The sequence below is a fragment of the Clarias gariepinus genome, chromosome 2 (genome assembly GCF_024256425.1).
Source record: "Clarias gariepinus isolate MV-2021 ecotype Netherlands chromosome 2, CGAR_prim_01v2, whole genome shotgun sequence".
Lineage (NCBI taxonomy): Eukaryota > Metazoa > Chordata > Actinopteri > Siluriformes > Clariidae > Clarias > Clarias gariepinus.
Genome location: NC_071101.1, coordinates 41,223,110 through 41,238,029, shown reverse-complemented (window position 1 = coordinate 41,238,029; position 14,920 = coordinate 41,223,110). Strand labels below are relative to the sequence as shown.

The following is a 14,920-nucleotide window of genomic DNA, read 5'->3' as shown; positions in this document are numbered from 1 at the left end:
GAACATGTGGCATTAGCAGATATTTCTCAATACACTTGTGCCATATTTTGATGTGCAGGTGTACTGAAAAAAAAATGTCTGATTGCTTAATTCATGCCTTACAATCTTTCACAGAATGTCCCTGGCATACAGCATTTACTGCATGGAAGAGGGACATCTGATCATGTGAATGCTGTGATATATCTTATGGGAAAATAATTATTTTGATAGGTTGAGGAATGGAGTGTAGGGAGGAAGGAAAAGCGAGATCATCCTTTACTGGGCCTTGAATCACTCTATAACAATTATGCATGCTGGCACATTTCTCCTCACTTGCTGCCTTTCCTCTCCTGGGATATTTTTTTTACCTAAAATCTGTAACTTTTTTAGTTACAATAAACATCATTTATTCTTATAATTGTCACAAAACCTACAAGATAAGCACCCAGTATACAGTAAACACACAAAACAGAAACTTGGGCTCTGAGAACTGTGTGTGTGTGTGTGTGTGTGTGTGTGTGTGTGTGTGTGTGTGTGTGTGTGTGTGTGTGTGTGTGTGTGTGTGTGTGTAAAAATGTAAATTTTATTTTGGATCACAATCTTATAGTCGATCCATAGCTGAGCCTGAACCCAGCGTACAGAGGCTGAGTGAATGTGGTGTGTACTCTGTGGAGGAGCTTCATGGTGTCAGAGACGCTGTAGAAGGACAGAGTTCCTGCACTGTGATCCACATACACTCCTATTCTGGAGGATGATGGAGCTCTGAGATCAGTCATAATCTTATTGTAATAGAAATATAATGAAGAAGTAGAGCATCGCAGACCCCAGGACTGATTGTTGCCTCCAAACCAACGTTTATCACCCCGTCCTTTTCTGCTGATGTCTTTATATGAGACTGATATGTACACATAATCCTGACTGCTCCACTCTACCTCCCAGTAACAGCGTCCACACACACTCTCTTTACTCAACACCTGATTATAGTGGTCAAATCTCTCTGGATGATCAGGGTACGGCAGCTTCCTCTGACTGCACGTCACCGCTCTGTTCTCCTTAGACAGGATGAGGTTATAATGTACTGTGTTGGGATCCAGAGTCAGATCACAGAAATCTAAAGACATGAAAATGTGAATGTTAGATAGTAATTACTGGATATATTTCTATATCTCTTTTTGTCTCTCTCCATGTGTGTGTGTGTGTGCGTGTGTGTGTGTGTGTGTGTTATACGTACAGTGCAGAAAATCTTCTCTGCTCATTGGTTCCGAGGGTAAAATCATCTGAACTGCTGCAGCTGTGACGAGACAGTAACAAAATAGAGACACAAAAATCAGGTGCTGTAAAAGACAGAAACAGTTTTACAGTTTGTGAACATAAAGATTTCAGAGCAAGGCAGGGCAAGGCAAGTTTATTTGTATAGCACATTTCATACACAATGGTAATTCAAAGTGCTTTACATAAAAGAGAAGAAAATAATCATAAAAAGAAATAGAAATAATAGCACTAAAATAATATATATATATATATATATATATATATATATATATATATATATATATATATATATCATCAGCATAACTGTGATAGGCAATTTGGTTCTTTCTCATTATCTGACTTAGTGGGAGCATATACCGGCTAAACAGGAGGGGTGCAAGAATTGAGCCTTGTGGGACTCCGCATGTCATGGACGTCCACCTGGATAATAACCTCTCCCTTCTAAGTATGACCTGAACCATTTTAGTACCATCCCAGAAAGCCAGACCCAGTTTTACAGTCTTTCTATTAGTATGTTATGATCGACAGTGTCGAACACAGCACTAAGACCTAGCAGTAGTAGTGCCATGCTTCTGGTTGGAGATCTCGTTACATGGATACCCCGTGTGTCTCTTGGGATGGGTTTGGTATCTGGGGACGGTTTCACTCTATCATGAAGACAGTTCTGGCCTTGACTGATGTTGACAGCTGTCTCTCTGAGGACTTTGCAACAGTTGTTCGATAGTTCAGGACTAGAATTTGCTACAAGTCTACCTTAGCTTCCAATAACTATCTGGACTCCATATTAACATCAATTAACATCAACTGTTAATACTAAACTGCCTGCCACCTAACACAAAGTATAAATGCAGATCAATTTCTGCTCTCTTTTCTTGCCGCCGTTGCCCTCGGCTTGCTCATCAGGGACTATCTGACCATTTTGATTTATACACATTTACATTTCATACAAACTTAAAGGGGTCATCCAGACACATTTTTCATTAAATGTTAATATGATCTTTAGGGTCCTAATGAAAAGTTTGTAATATACTTTAATTAAAAATTCTCAATGGTTGTGTAAAAAAAACACTACTTTTAACTGGTAAAAACTAGCCCTGTTCTCAGCAACCTGTTTCAGTACATGTTCCTTTAAATGCTCATATCCTCTGCTGAGCCCGCCCCCCCAGTTCTATGGCGCGTGTCTTCACAACACACGTCGGGTATAGCCACGGGAGTGTAGTCCAGTGCGGGCAATGCTTTGGACTGCATTACCCACAAAGCATTGCCCACAACGCAGTGCTTTGTGGGTAATACAGTCCAAACTGCAAAAAACGCTGGAATATAGAGCCTGAGACAGTTTTCTTAAGTAGTTTTTGGTTTGATTGAAGTACGGAACCCACCCGGAAGTTTGTAATATCGCCTGACAACGCAGAAATTAAAGGAATGGACATGCATCGACTCAATTTGTTTTTCTCCTGACTGCATGGGCATGAATTAACGGGCTGTTACGCTGCGGCGAGCAAACAACAACAAAAGCAGAGAAACTTACTGAGAGAGATACGAACGCGATGTGTTTACTGATGTGTTTACATGACTTCTTAATCTTCGACAGACACCGTTATAAACCATCTAACGTTACAAAGGTAAGCATAATATAGTTTTCCGACTACGTACACAGTTTGCAACTAGACAATCACCTTAATGCATTGTTTATTATAAACGGGCGATTAGGGATAATATAGAGACGGATGTACATAGAGAAGAAGCCATAACCATGTTCTATGAGAGTGTAAGTTAACTTACACTCCGCATTCATCGTGATTATTAAAAAGGCGATCTGCAAAGATTCATAGAAAAAGGAATTACTTACTGAGCCTGGTGAAGATGAAGCAGGAACACGAAGCGTTAGTACAGATCCATTTTTTAGGAGCAGTTTCCTAGCAAAACCTGCTTTATATTGACCCGCGTTTATAAAGCAGTCTGGTGAAAAATGATTAGTGCAAACATGAACGCATCTAGGTAGATCGGCGGGGACGTTAGCTTTAAAAACTAAATTTAGCCACTGCGTCCTCAGCGGCTCAGATGTCGGTAGTGAATGACGACTGCTGTGTTTGCTATTACACCCAACAACTGTACACCACACTTGCTTAGGCGACATTTTGCTCCAGCGGCGAAAAACAATGGCCAACAGCTTTCTTCTCACTCGGGGCGGGTCTTTGCTAAAACACCAGTGTCAATCAACTATAGTAGGAGCTGCCTCTGTTGGTGTGGCGTCACATCGACAGGCATTTGAGATTGGCCTGATTTCAGAAGGGGCATGTTATTGTAATAAATGAAAAGAAAACCACTGGGCGGCTCTTTATCATCGTAGAGTGGTTGTGTACGCACTCTCCTAACACACAGTTCAGTCCAAACAGCTTAAAAAAGTGCATGTAGGCCCGTACCTCTTTAAATAATTATTTTGATTGTGTAAAGCTGCTTTGCGACAATGACAATTATTAAAAGCACTGTACAAATAAAATTGAATTAAATTGAATTTAGTACTTAAACGAATGTCATTTATTATCTTTATGTCTCTGTACTATGATGCTGATGGATTTATTTTAATTTTTCTTAATATTTGATGTGAATATGGCACAATCATTAATAATGGATTTATGTCATCTTGATCTTTATAAGTGTCCTTGTTTACTTAATAAGTGTCCTTGTTTACTTAGTTTTCACATGATGTTTTTAACCTTGATTGTATTTTTCTTCCATTGTTTTTTTCTTTCTTGGCCTTGGGTCGATGTTTACATGGTAGTATAAAATGGGTGTTTTGCCATGTTTGGATTTCATTGCCCAGGCTGACTGATTGACGCATGCATGCAAATTAAAACTATCTTCTCCAGCTGAACCCTGGTTCCGAGTCTCCTGATTTCTTGGTCATCTAATGCTCTGGTCAGATCCAGAAGATTTTATTTTTTATTTACAACAATATAAATATTAAAGTCCCCTGTTATAGCAAAACAGTCAAACTCTGAGGAAATCATAGAGCGCAGTTTCGTGAACTCCTCAATAAAGTCTGGAGAGTATTTTGGAGGTCTGTAAATAATGATGAACAGAATACCTGGAGCAAAATCAGCAAAATCCCTAGATATTTAAAAGCCATATACTAACCGAAATGACGCTTGCATTGATAGCCATTTTTAAATAGAGCAGCTACACCTCCACCTCTCCTAACAGTTCTGCAGACACTCATGAAACTAAAGTTAGGAGGGGCTGTTTCATTAAGGACTGTGCGAGCACTTAACGAGCGAATATTTAAAAATGCTAACTTGATGGCATTACTTTTTGTCCCCATAGTAGTCTTAGTTTGATGCATAATAGGTCACAGATTAGTTGGGTCAGCTGCACGGCTTGAGAAGGTCTTAGACTTACTATCACGTGATAAAACAGAGATAGTGGAAGCTACAGGCACACTGGGTTCCCACTTGTTCTGTAAACATTTGTGAATGTTATTGCTATCATAGCAGGGACCTAACACACAGCACTGAGAGCTGCTATCTGTTTGTTTAGTTTCACCAAGACCAGACGGAGGAGGGTGGTTCGAGCCCTGGCACTGTAACAGAGGTCAGAGAGTTCTGACAGGAGGGAGAGGGCCAGCTGGGGCCACAGGCCTTGGTGGTGGTGAAGCCCGCTGTTTTTAGCTGGCATCTGGGGGCTTGCAGAAAAAGAGTATGAGAGTTTGGTCCCAGTATACACCAGATCCTCTGTGAGATTTTCTGGAGAAGCTTAGAAATGGAGATGCTGGAGAGTGGGATAGTGTGTCTGGTGAGATGGGCTCTGGCTCTGGTGTTTCTGGTGGCTTTGGTATATTGTCCTGAATTTCCTGGCTGTTTTCCAGAAAGTTATCTTGAAGCTGTTGTAGTATTTCATAGTCTGTCTGTGATGTGCTCTGTGCATATGACTGAGCTGGGATGTCCATGAGCAGTGGTTGTTTTGGCTGCGTGGTGTTATCAATGTCCTTGTGGGATTCTTTAACCACATCATGACTTTAAAAGCTGTCAGTAGTCGTTTAAACTTTGTCCAGGTGTGCATGTGCCATTCAGGTTGAGAGGATTGGCACATTCTGCTGAAGGATGATGGTGGGAGAAATAGATATTTTCCTTTAGCACCCTTGTATTAAGTTTGTTTGGGTGGAGACCATCCAGTTTAAACAGTTGTCTATGGTCCCAGAAAAGATTGAAGTTGTGGATGAAGTTGACTCTTTTTGAACTACAGATTCTTTGTAGCCATGTGTTCAGCCCAAGCAACCATGAGAACATGTTAGTTCCCTGTTCTCATCAGAGACGGTTGCTTGAGGAAAGCAGCATGGGGTTTCAGCTGCAGCTTTGAGTGCTTGCTGGCTGATTTTTTAAAATTGATCTCAGGCACATCCTGTTTCCCCTGATCATCCTTAAGATGTTTCTACAGCTTAATTGAAGTCCACCTGTGGTGAATTTAGTTAATTGGACATGATGTAAAAAGACACACACCTATCTATATAAGGTCCCACAGTTGAGTTCATGTCAGAGCACAAACCAAGCATGAAGTCAAAGGAATTGTCTGTAGACCTCCGAGACAGGATTCTCTCAAGGCACAAATCTGGGGAAGGTTACAGAAAAATTTCTGCCGCTTTGAAGGTCCCAATGAGCAAAGTGGCCTCCATCATCCTTAAGTGAAAGAAGTTCGAAACCACCAGGACTCTTCTGATAAACCTTCCAGAAGGACAACCATCTTTGCAGCAATCCACCAATCAGGCCTATGGGGTAGAGTGGCCAGAGAGTCTAATCAGACCAGAAAATTTATTTTTTTTCATGGTCTGAGAGTCCTTCAGGTGCCTTTTGGCAAACTCCAGGCAAGCTGCCTTATGCCTTTTACTAAGGAGTGGCTTCTGTCTGGCCACTTTACCATATAGGACTGATTGGTGGATTGCTGCAGACATGGTTGTCCTACTGGGAGGTTCTTCTCTCTCCACAGAGGACATCTGGAGCTCTGACAGAGTGACCATCGGGTTCTTGGTCACCTTCCTGCCTAAGGCCAAAAATGTTTTGTTGGAGCACTGTGCTGATCTGCTAAAGTAAAAATCTTATAAAAAGTACAAATATAGAGAGCAAAGCGCAGAGCAGTAAGCAGGAGCGTCCGAACGGTAGCAAAGCCGGAACCAAACAATTTTTCTCACCATGTTGAGGAATTTTGATTAATTCCTCCTGGCAGAATTCCTCGAGCCGCTTTTTTAGATCAGAGAGAGATTTCCTCACTCCATCAAATGAGAGATGTTGACTGACAGCGATGCTGGGTAAGTCCTCACGTCCAGAAGAGACACAGAGAGACTGGAGACTCTATAAAGAGAAAGAACAACATCATCAGAAGGATAAAGTAAAATAATGTGTGTGTGTGTGTGTGTGTGTTAGTTACCTGGAGAAAATGAACGTGATCATATGTATGTGAAAGCTGCTCCAGCTTAGGTAGCCTCCTCTGAAGATCAGCAATCTCCTGCTCCAGTTGCTCCAGGAGTCGTTCAGCTCGATACAGTTCAGCGTTCTCCTGAGCTCTGATCAGCTCCGTCACCTCCGAGCGCTTTTTCTCCATGAAGCTGATCATTTCAGTAAAGAGCATCTCACTGTCCTCCACTGCTATCTCTGCACTCAGCTGTTAGGACACACACACACACACACACACACACACAGGATTTAAAGCTCATCTATCATTCCCTCTCTTACTGTGACTCTAAATGTCTCCATGTTGTCCATGTTGTGTGTGTTTCTAGGAGCAGCTCTGTCTCTGCTCACTGCTCACCTTTATAGTCTTCACAGCCTGTTTCAGCTCCTGCACCTTCTTCTGCTTCTCCTGGATTCTCTTCTGGGATTTCATCTGTTCCTCCTTTAACTCGCACTAAGAACAATTCAAACACATTTCACTCTTTATGCACTATGAGGTCATGAGCTTGTGATTATTAACAACAGAGAAAGGTTATAGAAGTGTAAAAGTTTAGATGCTGAGTGATTTAAATTCTATTGACGTTCATAATGTTGTTTAAGTAGATGATAATTGTGACTTGCTGTATTTGTTTATTTGGGATAGACTATGCTGCGTCTTTGGAGAAATGCAGAACTCAGTAAATTATACAATATGTGTAAAGACCAGTGGTAAAGTGCTCGCCCTATCATCCGGAGATCGCTGGTTCGAACCCTGGGTGATGCTGTTTTCCTCTCACAGCCGGAGGCACAGAGAGAGCTGATTGGCCGAGCTCTCTCAGGGGGGAGGGATGAGAGGTACTCGCGCTCCCACATTAATTACGGCTCTACAACCAATCAGGGGCATCTGTGAGCTCGTGAACGCGGAGCTCTTTGGCCCCTCCCGGCTGAGGGGAAGTAGTAGCCATAATGTGGGAGCCCCCTAGTGACGGGGAGGAATTGGCCACAACTAAATTAGGGGAAAAAATTGGAAAAATCAAAAAAAAAAAAAGAATTTAATATTGTATGCAAGTTTACGTCATTTTCCGCATTTCCCTGTATGTACTTTCACAACAGGCAAAAAGCACAACTTTTGATATATTTATTATGCATGTATTACATACAAGGAAGAGAACTGAAGGTATGATACATACACACAAATTCTCTCAGCAGAGATGCGATAAAAATGAAGGATTTAGTTTAACACGGGAGTTTTAAAAATGACTGACAGCTTTAATGATTCTAAAAGATGAGTTCTTTACCCAATTTTCTCAATTTTTGTTTTTTCATTAGACTTTGTGGCTTCACCTACATACTTGGGGGGGGAAAGGGTCAAAAATGGATTTTTAAATGTCATACAAGTAATTTGATGATTTGTGTGCGTGCGTGCGTGCGTGCGTACGTGCGTGCTTGTGTGTGTGTGTTTTTCAAATAGCTTCCTCTTGCATCCACAGTTACTCCTGTTGGATGTGGTTTGTCCTTATTGGTGGTATGCTGACATTACCCTGGATACCGTGGCTCTTAATACATCACAAAGACTTGCTGACTGTTGCGCCAGCGAGATGTGAATGATCAATTTGTTCTATTTTGAACTTTGAAATGTTGTGTGCATTGCAATATTTTAAACAAAACTGTGCTATTACTCTGCTAATTAAACCTTCACACTCGGCTCTTACTAGTGGAATGTGCAATCAATGAAGTTGATCCATCCACACCATCCCCCCTTGAATTTTTTTTTTACAATTCAACCACTGGTTGTGTGTCTTCAGGCAGGAAAACACTCCGTTGTATTTATTCCAGAGTTATGATTAGAGTGTATGTTCAGAGTGTATATTCCACCTAGCGGTAATGCTAAAAAAGTGCTATGGGAACTGTATGCAAAGTTCAGTAAACTGCAGAACACACACCCGGATGGACTGTTTATTGTCGCTGGAGATTTCAACCATGCAAATCTAAAGTCAATGCTCCTTAAAATCCATCAGTATGTGGACTTTGCAATGAGTGGGGAAAACATGCTGGATCTTGTTTACACAAATGTCCTCAGCGCATATTGGGCAGAGCCCCGCCCCCACCTTGGCTACGCAGACCACATCTCAGTTATTCCAGCATACAAACAACTTGTCAGGCATTCAAAACTGAGTCTGAAGCAGGTGAAAACAAGGCCAGCAACAGCCATCTCTGCTCTTCAGGACTGTTTTGAGAATACTGACTGGAACATTGTCATTGAGGCTGCAACTTGAAGAAGTACATGTCATCAGTGTCCAGCGACATCAACAAATGCACCGATGATGTCACTATCACCAAGAGCATCATCTCACGCCTTGACCAGAAACCGTGGATTACTGCTAGAGTGTCAGAGTAGGGGACAAGGTGGCTCTAAGAACAGCAAGGGCTAAACTGTCCTGGGCCATCACAGAGGCAAAGAATCCACAACCACTTCAGGGACAGCGGTGACACATGGTACATGTGGCAGAGCATATAAGCCATCACCAACTACAAGATAAAATCACCTACCTGTGACAGTCACGGCTCCCTTCCAGATGCTCGCTGCGACATACAGAACTATGTGACGACGAGGAAGACTACCCCTCCCCCGAACAACCAGGTGATGTGTCTCACCACAGCTGATGTGAGGAAAACGCACACGCAGAGTCAACCCACGTAAAGCTGCTGGACCAGACAATATCCCTGGCAGAGTGCTCTGAAAATGTGCTGAACAGCTGGCAGATGTTGTCATTGACATCTTCAACATCTCTCTGAGCAGCACCATCGTTCTCACATGCTTCAAGTCCACCACCATCGTCTCCTTACCGAAGAAGTCTTCTGTGTCCTGTCTCAATGACTACCATTCTGTTGCACTCACACCAATAATCATGAAGTGCCTCTGCTGCCCCCCACACTGGACCGACTGCAGTTTGCATATTGTCCTAACCATTCAACAGCACAAATAACAGCAGAACAGAGCTTTTATGTCCATACTGGAGTAGGAGTAAATCAGTGTGTAGTAGGACCCACTCATAAAGCAGTTGATTTATGCACTTTAGATTTAATAATATTCTTCGAATTATGTATAAGAAATTTATTTATAATTCCATTGTCTAAACTTATATCAGATCACTATCTTGTCTTAATCCAAGTGTCTAATAGTAAAAACGTACGCACAGTGCCGCGCTACTGTACTTAACGTACATTCACATCAACTATCACACAGAGTTTTATCAGTAATCTAACAGAGTTACCAACTTTGATTAGATCATGGTCTGACCCCACAGAACTCGATCAGGAGACTGAATATTTAGAGTCGACGTTCCATTATACCTTAGATAATGTAGCTCCAGTTAAAAGAAAATTATTAGAGATATGAAACTCGCTCCCTGGTATAACGACCATACACGCTATTTAAAACAGACAGACGGAAATTAAAACGTAAATAGCGTCAAACTAAATTGTTAGTATTTCAAATAGCATGGAAGGAGAGCATTCTGAACTATAGAAAAGCTCTTAGTGTAGCTAGATCAACGTATCTCTCCACTCTTATAGAAACTAACAAAAATAATCCTAGATTCTTATTTAATGCTGTAGCCAAATTAACCAGAAATAAGACCACTGCAGAAATCTCCACAACAACATCATGCAATAGTGAGGACTTCATGAACTTTTTTAATAATAAAATTGTAAATATTAGGCATAAAATTGAGGTTTTGAAACCAAACAATGTAATTGATGCAGATGTTAATCTAGCCATGTCAGATCAGAACCTAGAATACTTTACTCCCCTTGAAGAGAATGAACTAATTTCACCCATCTCTTCTGCAAATTCATCAACCTGTATATTAGATCCTGTACCGACACATTTTCTGAAACAGATAGTACCAGCAATAACAGAACCCCTGTTGAGAATAATTAATTCTTCACTCAGCATTGGTTATTAAAATTATAAATTAAATTAGCAGTTATCAAACCAATAATTAAGAAACCTGATCTTGACCCCTGTCAGCTGTCAAATTACAGGCCAATATCAAACCTCCCCTTTATCTCTAAGATTCTGGAAAAGATAGTAGCGGAGCAGCTATGCTCATATCTACATAGAAATGGCATACATGAACTGTATCAGTCAGGATTAAGGCCTCATCACAGCACAGAGACAGCACTCGTTAAAGTAATAAATTACATCCTATTGGCCTCTGATCAGAGTTGTGTAACTATGCTGGTATTACTCGACCTCAGTGCATCTTTTGACACCATTGATCATAGTATTCTTCTTCACAGATTGGAAAATGTAGTAGGAATTAAGGGTACAGCGCTTTCCTGGCTCAGATCCTATTTGATTGATCGGTATCAATATGTAGACTTAAATGGTGATTATTCTGCATGTTCTCTAGTGGAGTTTGGTGTTCCACAGGGTTCGGTTTTAGGCCCACTGCTTTTTCCCCTTTATATGCTTCCCCTGGGCAACATAATCCGTAAGCATGGTATTAGTTTTCATTGTTATGCTGACGAAACACAGGTATATGTCTCAGCAAAACCTGATGAGATAAACCAGCTTACTAAAGTTGAGCAATGGACATAAGAAATTGGATGCTAATTAACTTCCTTCTGCTTAATCCAGATAAGACAGAAGTTCTAATCATAGGACCGCATACAGCTAGAAGTAAGATTTTAGACCACACTGTAACTTTAGATGGCCTTGCTGTTCCATCAAGTGCAACAGTAAAAGACCTTGGTGTCTGGGGATGATTCTCTCTACCTAGAATATGGTTCTGGCCTCGACTGGTGTTGGCAGCTGTTTCTCTGAGTACTTGTCCAGTCGATAGTTCAGGACTGGAACTTCATACAAGTCTACCTGGACTCCATATTAACATCAATTAACATCAACTGTTATGCTGAACCGCCTGCCAACTAACACACAGTATGAATGCAGATCAATTCCTGCTCTCTGTTTCATCCAAATGAGGATGGGTTCCCTGTTGAGTCTGGTTACTTTTAAGGTTTCTTCCTACTACCATCTCAGGGTTTTTTTCCTTGCCACTGTCGCCCTCAGCTTGCTCACCAGGGACTATCTGACCATTTTTGATTCATACACATTCAAATTCCATACAAACTTAAATAATTCTTTTGATTGTGTAAAGCTGCTTTGGGACAATGCCAATTGTTAAAAACGCTATACAAATAAAATGGAATTGAATTGAATGGAATTGAATTGAACAGAACATGACATCTATTCCTTTATGTCTGGTTTATTATTAATATAATCAGTTCACTCTACTGTCAAAATATATTACCCCTCAAATCTCGATAACATCACAGGCGTCCCGACAAAATGTGTCATGCTCTTTGTGTGTGAGGGGGCGAAGTTGCTTTACTCTCTACACTGAGTTGGTTGGGCTATAAGAGCTAACGTGCTCGACTTCATCATGGCCACAGAGTCAGAAACTCTGGAACTAAACTCCAATCAATCAGGAGGCATAACTTATAAAACTCATCATATGTTTAAAGATGGAGAAAAATTATTCAAAGACTGAAATAAGGTGTGGCTCCTGCTTGGAGTGAAACCCTTGAGCCACATTTAATTAGAAATATAAATGACTCTGAAAAGATTAGACTTATTTGTTACCTGTTTTTCAGTTATGTAAGCTGTAGTTGAGATGGTGTCGTGGCTTTTGTGTTCATCCATCATACACGCATAACAGATGAAGCTTTGGTCAGTACGGCAGTAGATCTCCAGCACTTTATCATGCTCAGAGCAGATCTTCTCTGCTAGATTTCTAGAAGCGTTAATTAACTGGTGTTTTTTCAATCTAGGAATTTCATAGTGAGGTTTCAGATGAGTTTCACAAAAGGAGGCCAAACACATCAGACAGGACTTGATGGCTTTCTGTTTTCTCTCAAAGCAGAAATCACACTCCACATCTCCAGATACAGTGTAACAATGAGGAGGAGAAGCAGCTTGGAGTTCAGGCTTCTTCTTGAGTTTTTCTACCACTTCAGCCAGCACGTTGTTTCTGCGTAGAACAGGCCTTGGAGTTAAAGTGTCTCTGCACTGAGGACAGCTATAAACTCCACTCTTATCCTCCCGATCCCAGCAGTAATTAATACACACCTTACAGAAACAGTGACCACAGGAGATAGTCACTGGGTCCTTCAGGAGATCCAGACACACTGGACAGATGAACCGGTCCTGATCAACTGAGATTCTGGCCTCGGCCATTTTTACTGCCTTCATACAATATGTGTGTGTGTGTGTGAGAGAGAGAGAGACAGAACAAGAGAGAGAGAGACAAGTGTCTATGAGTTTTGTCTCTTCTAAAATGAGGAGTCACTTCCTAGTTTTGTGTGTGCAGATGTGAGAGAGAAAAGGGAGGAGCACAAGGACCGAACTCTGTTAACGCCTTCTTTGACACAGTTCCTTCTGGCACAAAATTAACCCTCCAAACTAAACCATATAATATTTGAGCCTCTGTATGAATGTGTGAGCTTATACACTATACACTTACACACATTACATAATAATTATCTTTATTTACAGTATATAAAAATATGATGTCAATTATTATTAGAATTATTGTTGTTGTTGTTGTTGTTGTTGTTGTTTTATTATAATCACATTTATGAAAGGATGATAAACTGTGAGAGATAAATTAAACCAAGGTGTGCTGTTTCATTAGAAGGTCTGTGAAAAATACATTACACAGATATATAGTATGTAAGAAAAAGATAGATTTTTATTAAATATTTATCACAATAAAAGACAGAGTAAGCAAATAATAGTATTAAATTAATATTAAATTAAATTTTAAATTTTAATTTTTCTTTCTGGTTATTATTATTTATTGCAAAGTCAGTGTTGACCTTTCTCAGACCCTAATCTAATACAGCAAAGGGGCCCTGGTTCCTGACCTGTGAACCATGAGAACAATTTGTCATTGCCATACAGACACATCTGACACCACAGTGCTCCCACTACACTGTACATTTAACAGTTACCTGTAAATTATTAACATTAGTACTATTATTTATCCACTAAGTTTCCTTTTACAGTGGAACCTTGTTACAGTGGAACGCAGTTTGCGAGTGTTCTGCAAGACGAGCGAAGATTTTTAACAAATTTTGACTTGGAAAACGAACAAGTCTTGGTTTACAAGTACCGAGTATCATGTATTACGCATGCGCTTCTTGTTTTAACGTGTCAACGTGATCACAACTGAGCCAACATTTTTTCTCTCTCTTGCGTTGCGGAATTGTGGGTAATCGTCTCTCCTGCTGGGTCTTAGTGTCCGCCTTTTACCGGTATAATCAACATCCATGCATGTGTGTACTATTTACTATAACACTGTGACTACGTGTGTGCATAAAGCATATTTTATTTTGTGTCTGTGTGCACAAACACACACACACAGACGCCTCCTACGTTTGCCTTCAGACACACACACACACTCTTTCTATTTGCTCTACACAGAAATACTACTCTGTCGCGATTTCAAAAGTAAAGTGAAGGTTAATTTACTATAATAGCTCTGTGATTATTAATATTTGTTGTATTGTATCAGTATTTGGTGGTATTTATTTAACTGCTAATTTTAGCAGACTGTACTACTTATACAATTAGTAGTTAACAATAACTAAGTGACTTTTGCTAACAGACAAGTTCTCAATAAATACAGTATATAACACACTGCAAATAAACCTGACATATCATACAAACAGTGGCCCATCAATCCATCTAGGAACATCTGTAGTCCAACTGGGACTGTGGATGCCAATAGTGACTATTGTATTTATTGTTATTTGTACAACTGTGGTAGGACCTCTGTCAACATTTACATGCACATCTACACATTAAGGCAATTAGCTTAATCTGCTTGTTTTTTGGACAGTGGGAGGAAACTGAGAACTCCACCAAGAACAGGAAGAACATGCAAATTCCATGCACACAGACCCAATGAGGAAATAGAACCCAGAATGTGAAAGGCAACAGTGCAAACCACTAAGCCACCATGCCTCCACAAATAGTGATGAATTGTCATAAATTAAAATGAAATTAGATTTTTTCATTAATCGTAACATTTTATGTATTGCAAAAGTTGAACATAGAAATCAGTATCATACTGTTTACACTTTTTCCATAATGATAGTGTGAATCTGGTCATAGGGAAACATATATGTACGGTGAAACCTTGGATTGCGAGTAACGCGGTTTGCTAATGTTTCACAAG

At 40.4% G+C, this 14,920-nt stretch overlaps 1 protein-coding gene across 1 annotated transcript; it reads right to left on the bottom strand.

Moving 5' to 3' along the window:
• Positions 1 to 572: 572 nt before the first annotated feature.
• Positions 573 to 12,961, bottom strand: LOC128545759 (E3 ubiquitin-protein ligase TRIM16-like). The gene is made up of 6 exons (XM_053516380.1): positions 12,322 to 12,961; positions 7,051 to 7,146; positions 6,670 to 6,903; positions 6,434 to 6,593; positions 1,211 to 1,270; positions 573 to 1,090 (listed from the first exon to the last, which is right to left on the bottom strand). The coding sequence occupies exons 1-6, from the start codon at positions 12,928 to 12,930 to the stop codon at positions 573 to 575; spliced, it is 1,677 nt and encodes a 558-aa protein (XP_053372355.1). The 5' UTR covers positions 12,931 to 12,961.
• Positions 12,962 to 14,920: the final 1,959 nt, after the last annotated feature.

Coding starts and splice junctions, on each gene's coding strand:
- LOC128545759 (XM_053516380.1), bottom strand. CDS start 12,930: ATGAAGGCAGTAAAAATGGCCGAGGCCAGAATCTCAGTTGATCAGGAC. Junction 7,147..12,321: donor CTTACATAACTGAAAAACAG/GTAACAAATAAG, acceptor AATTGTTCTTAG/TGCGAGTTAAAGGAGGAACA. Junction 1,271..6,433: donor AATCAAAATTCCTCAACATG/GTGAGAAAAATT, acceptor GTCTCGTCACAG/CTGCAGCAGTTCAGATGATT.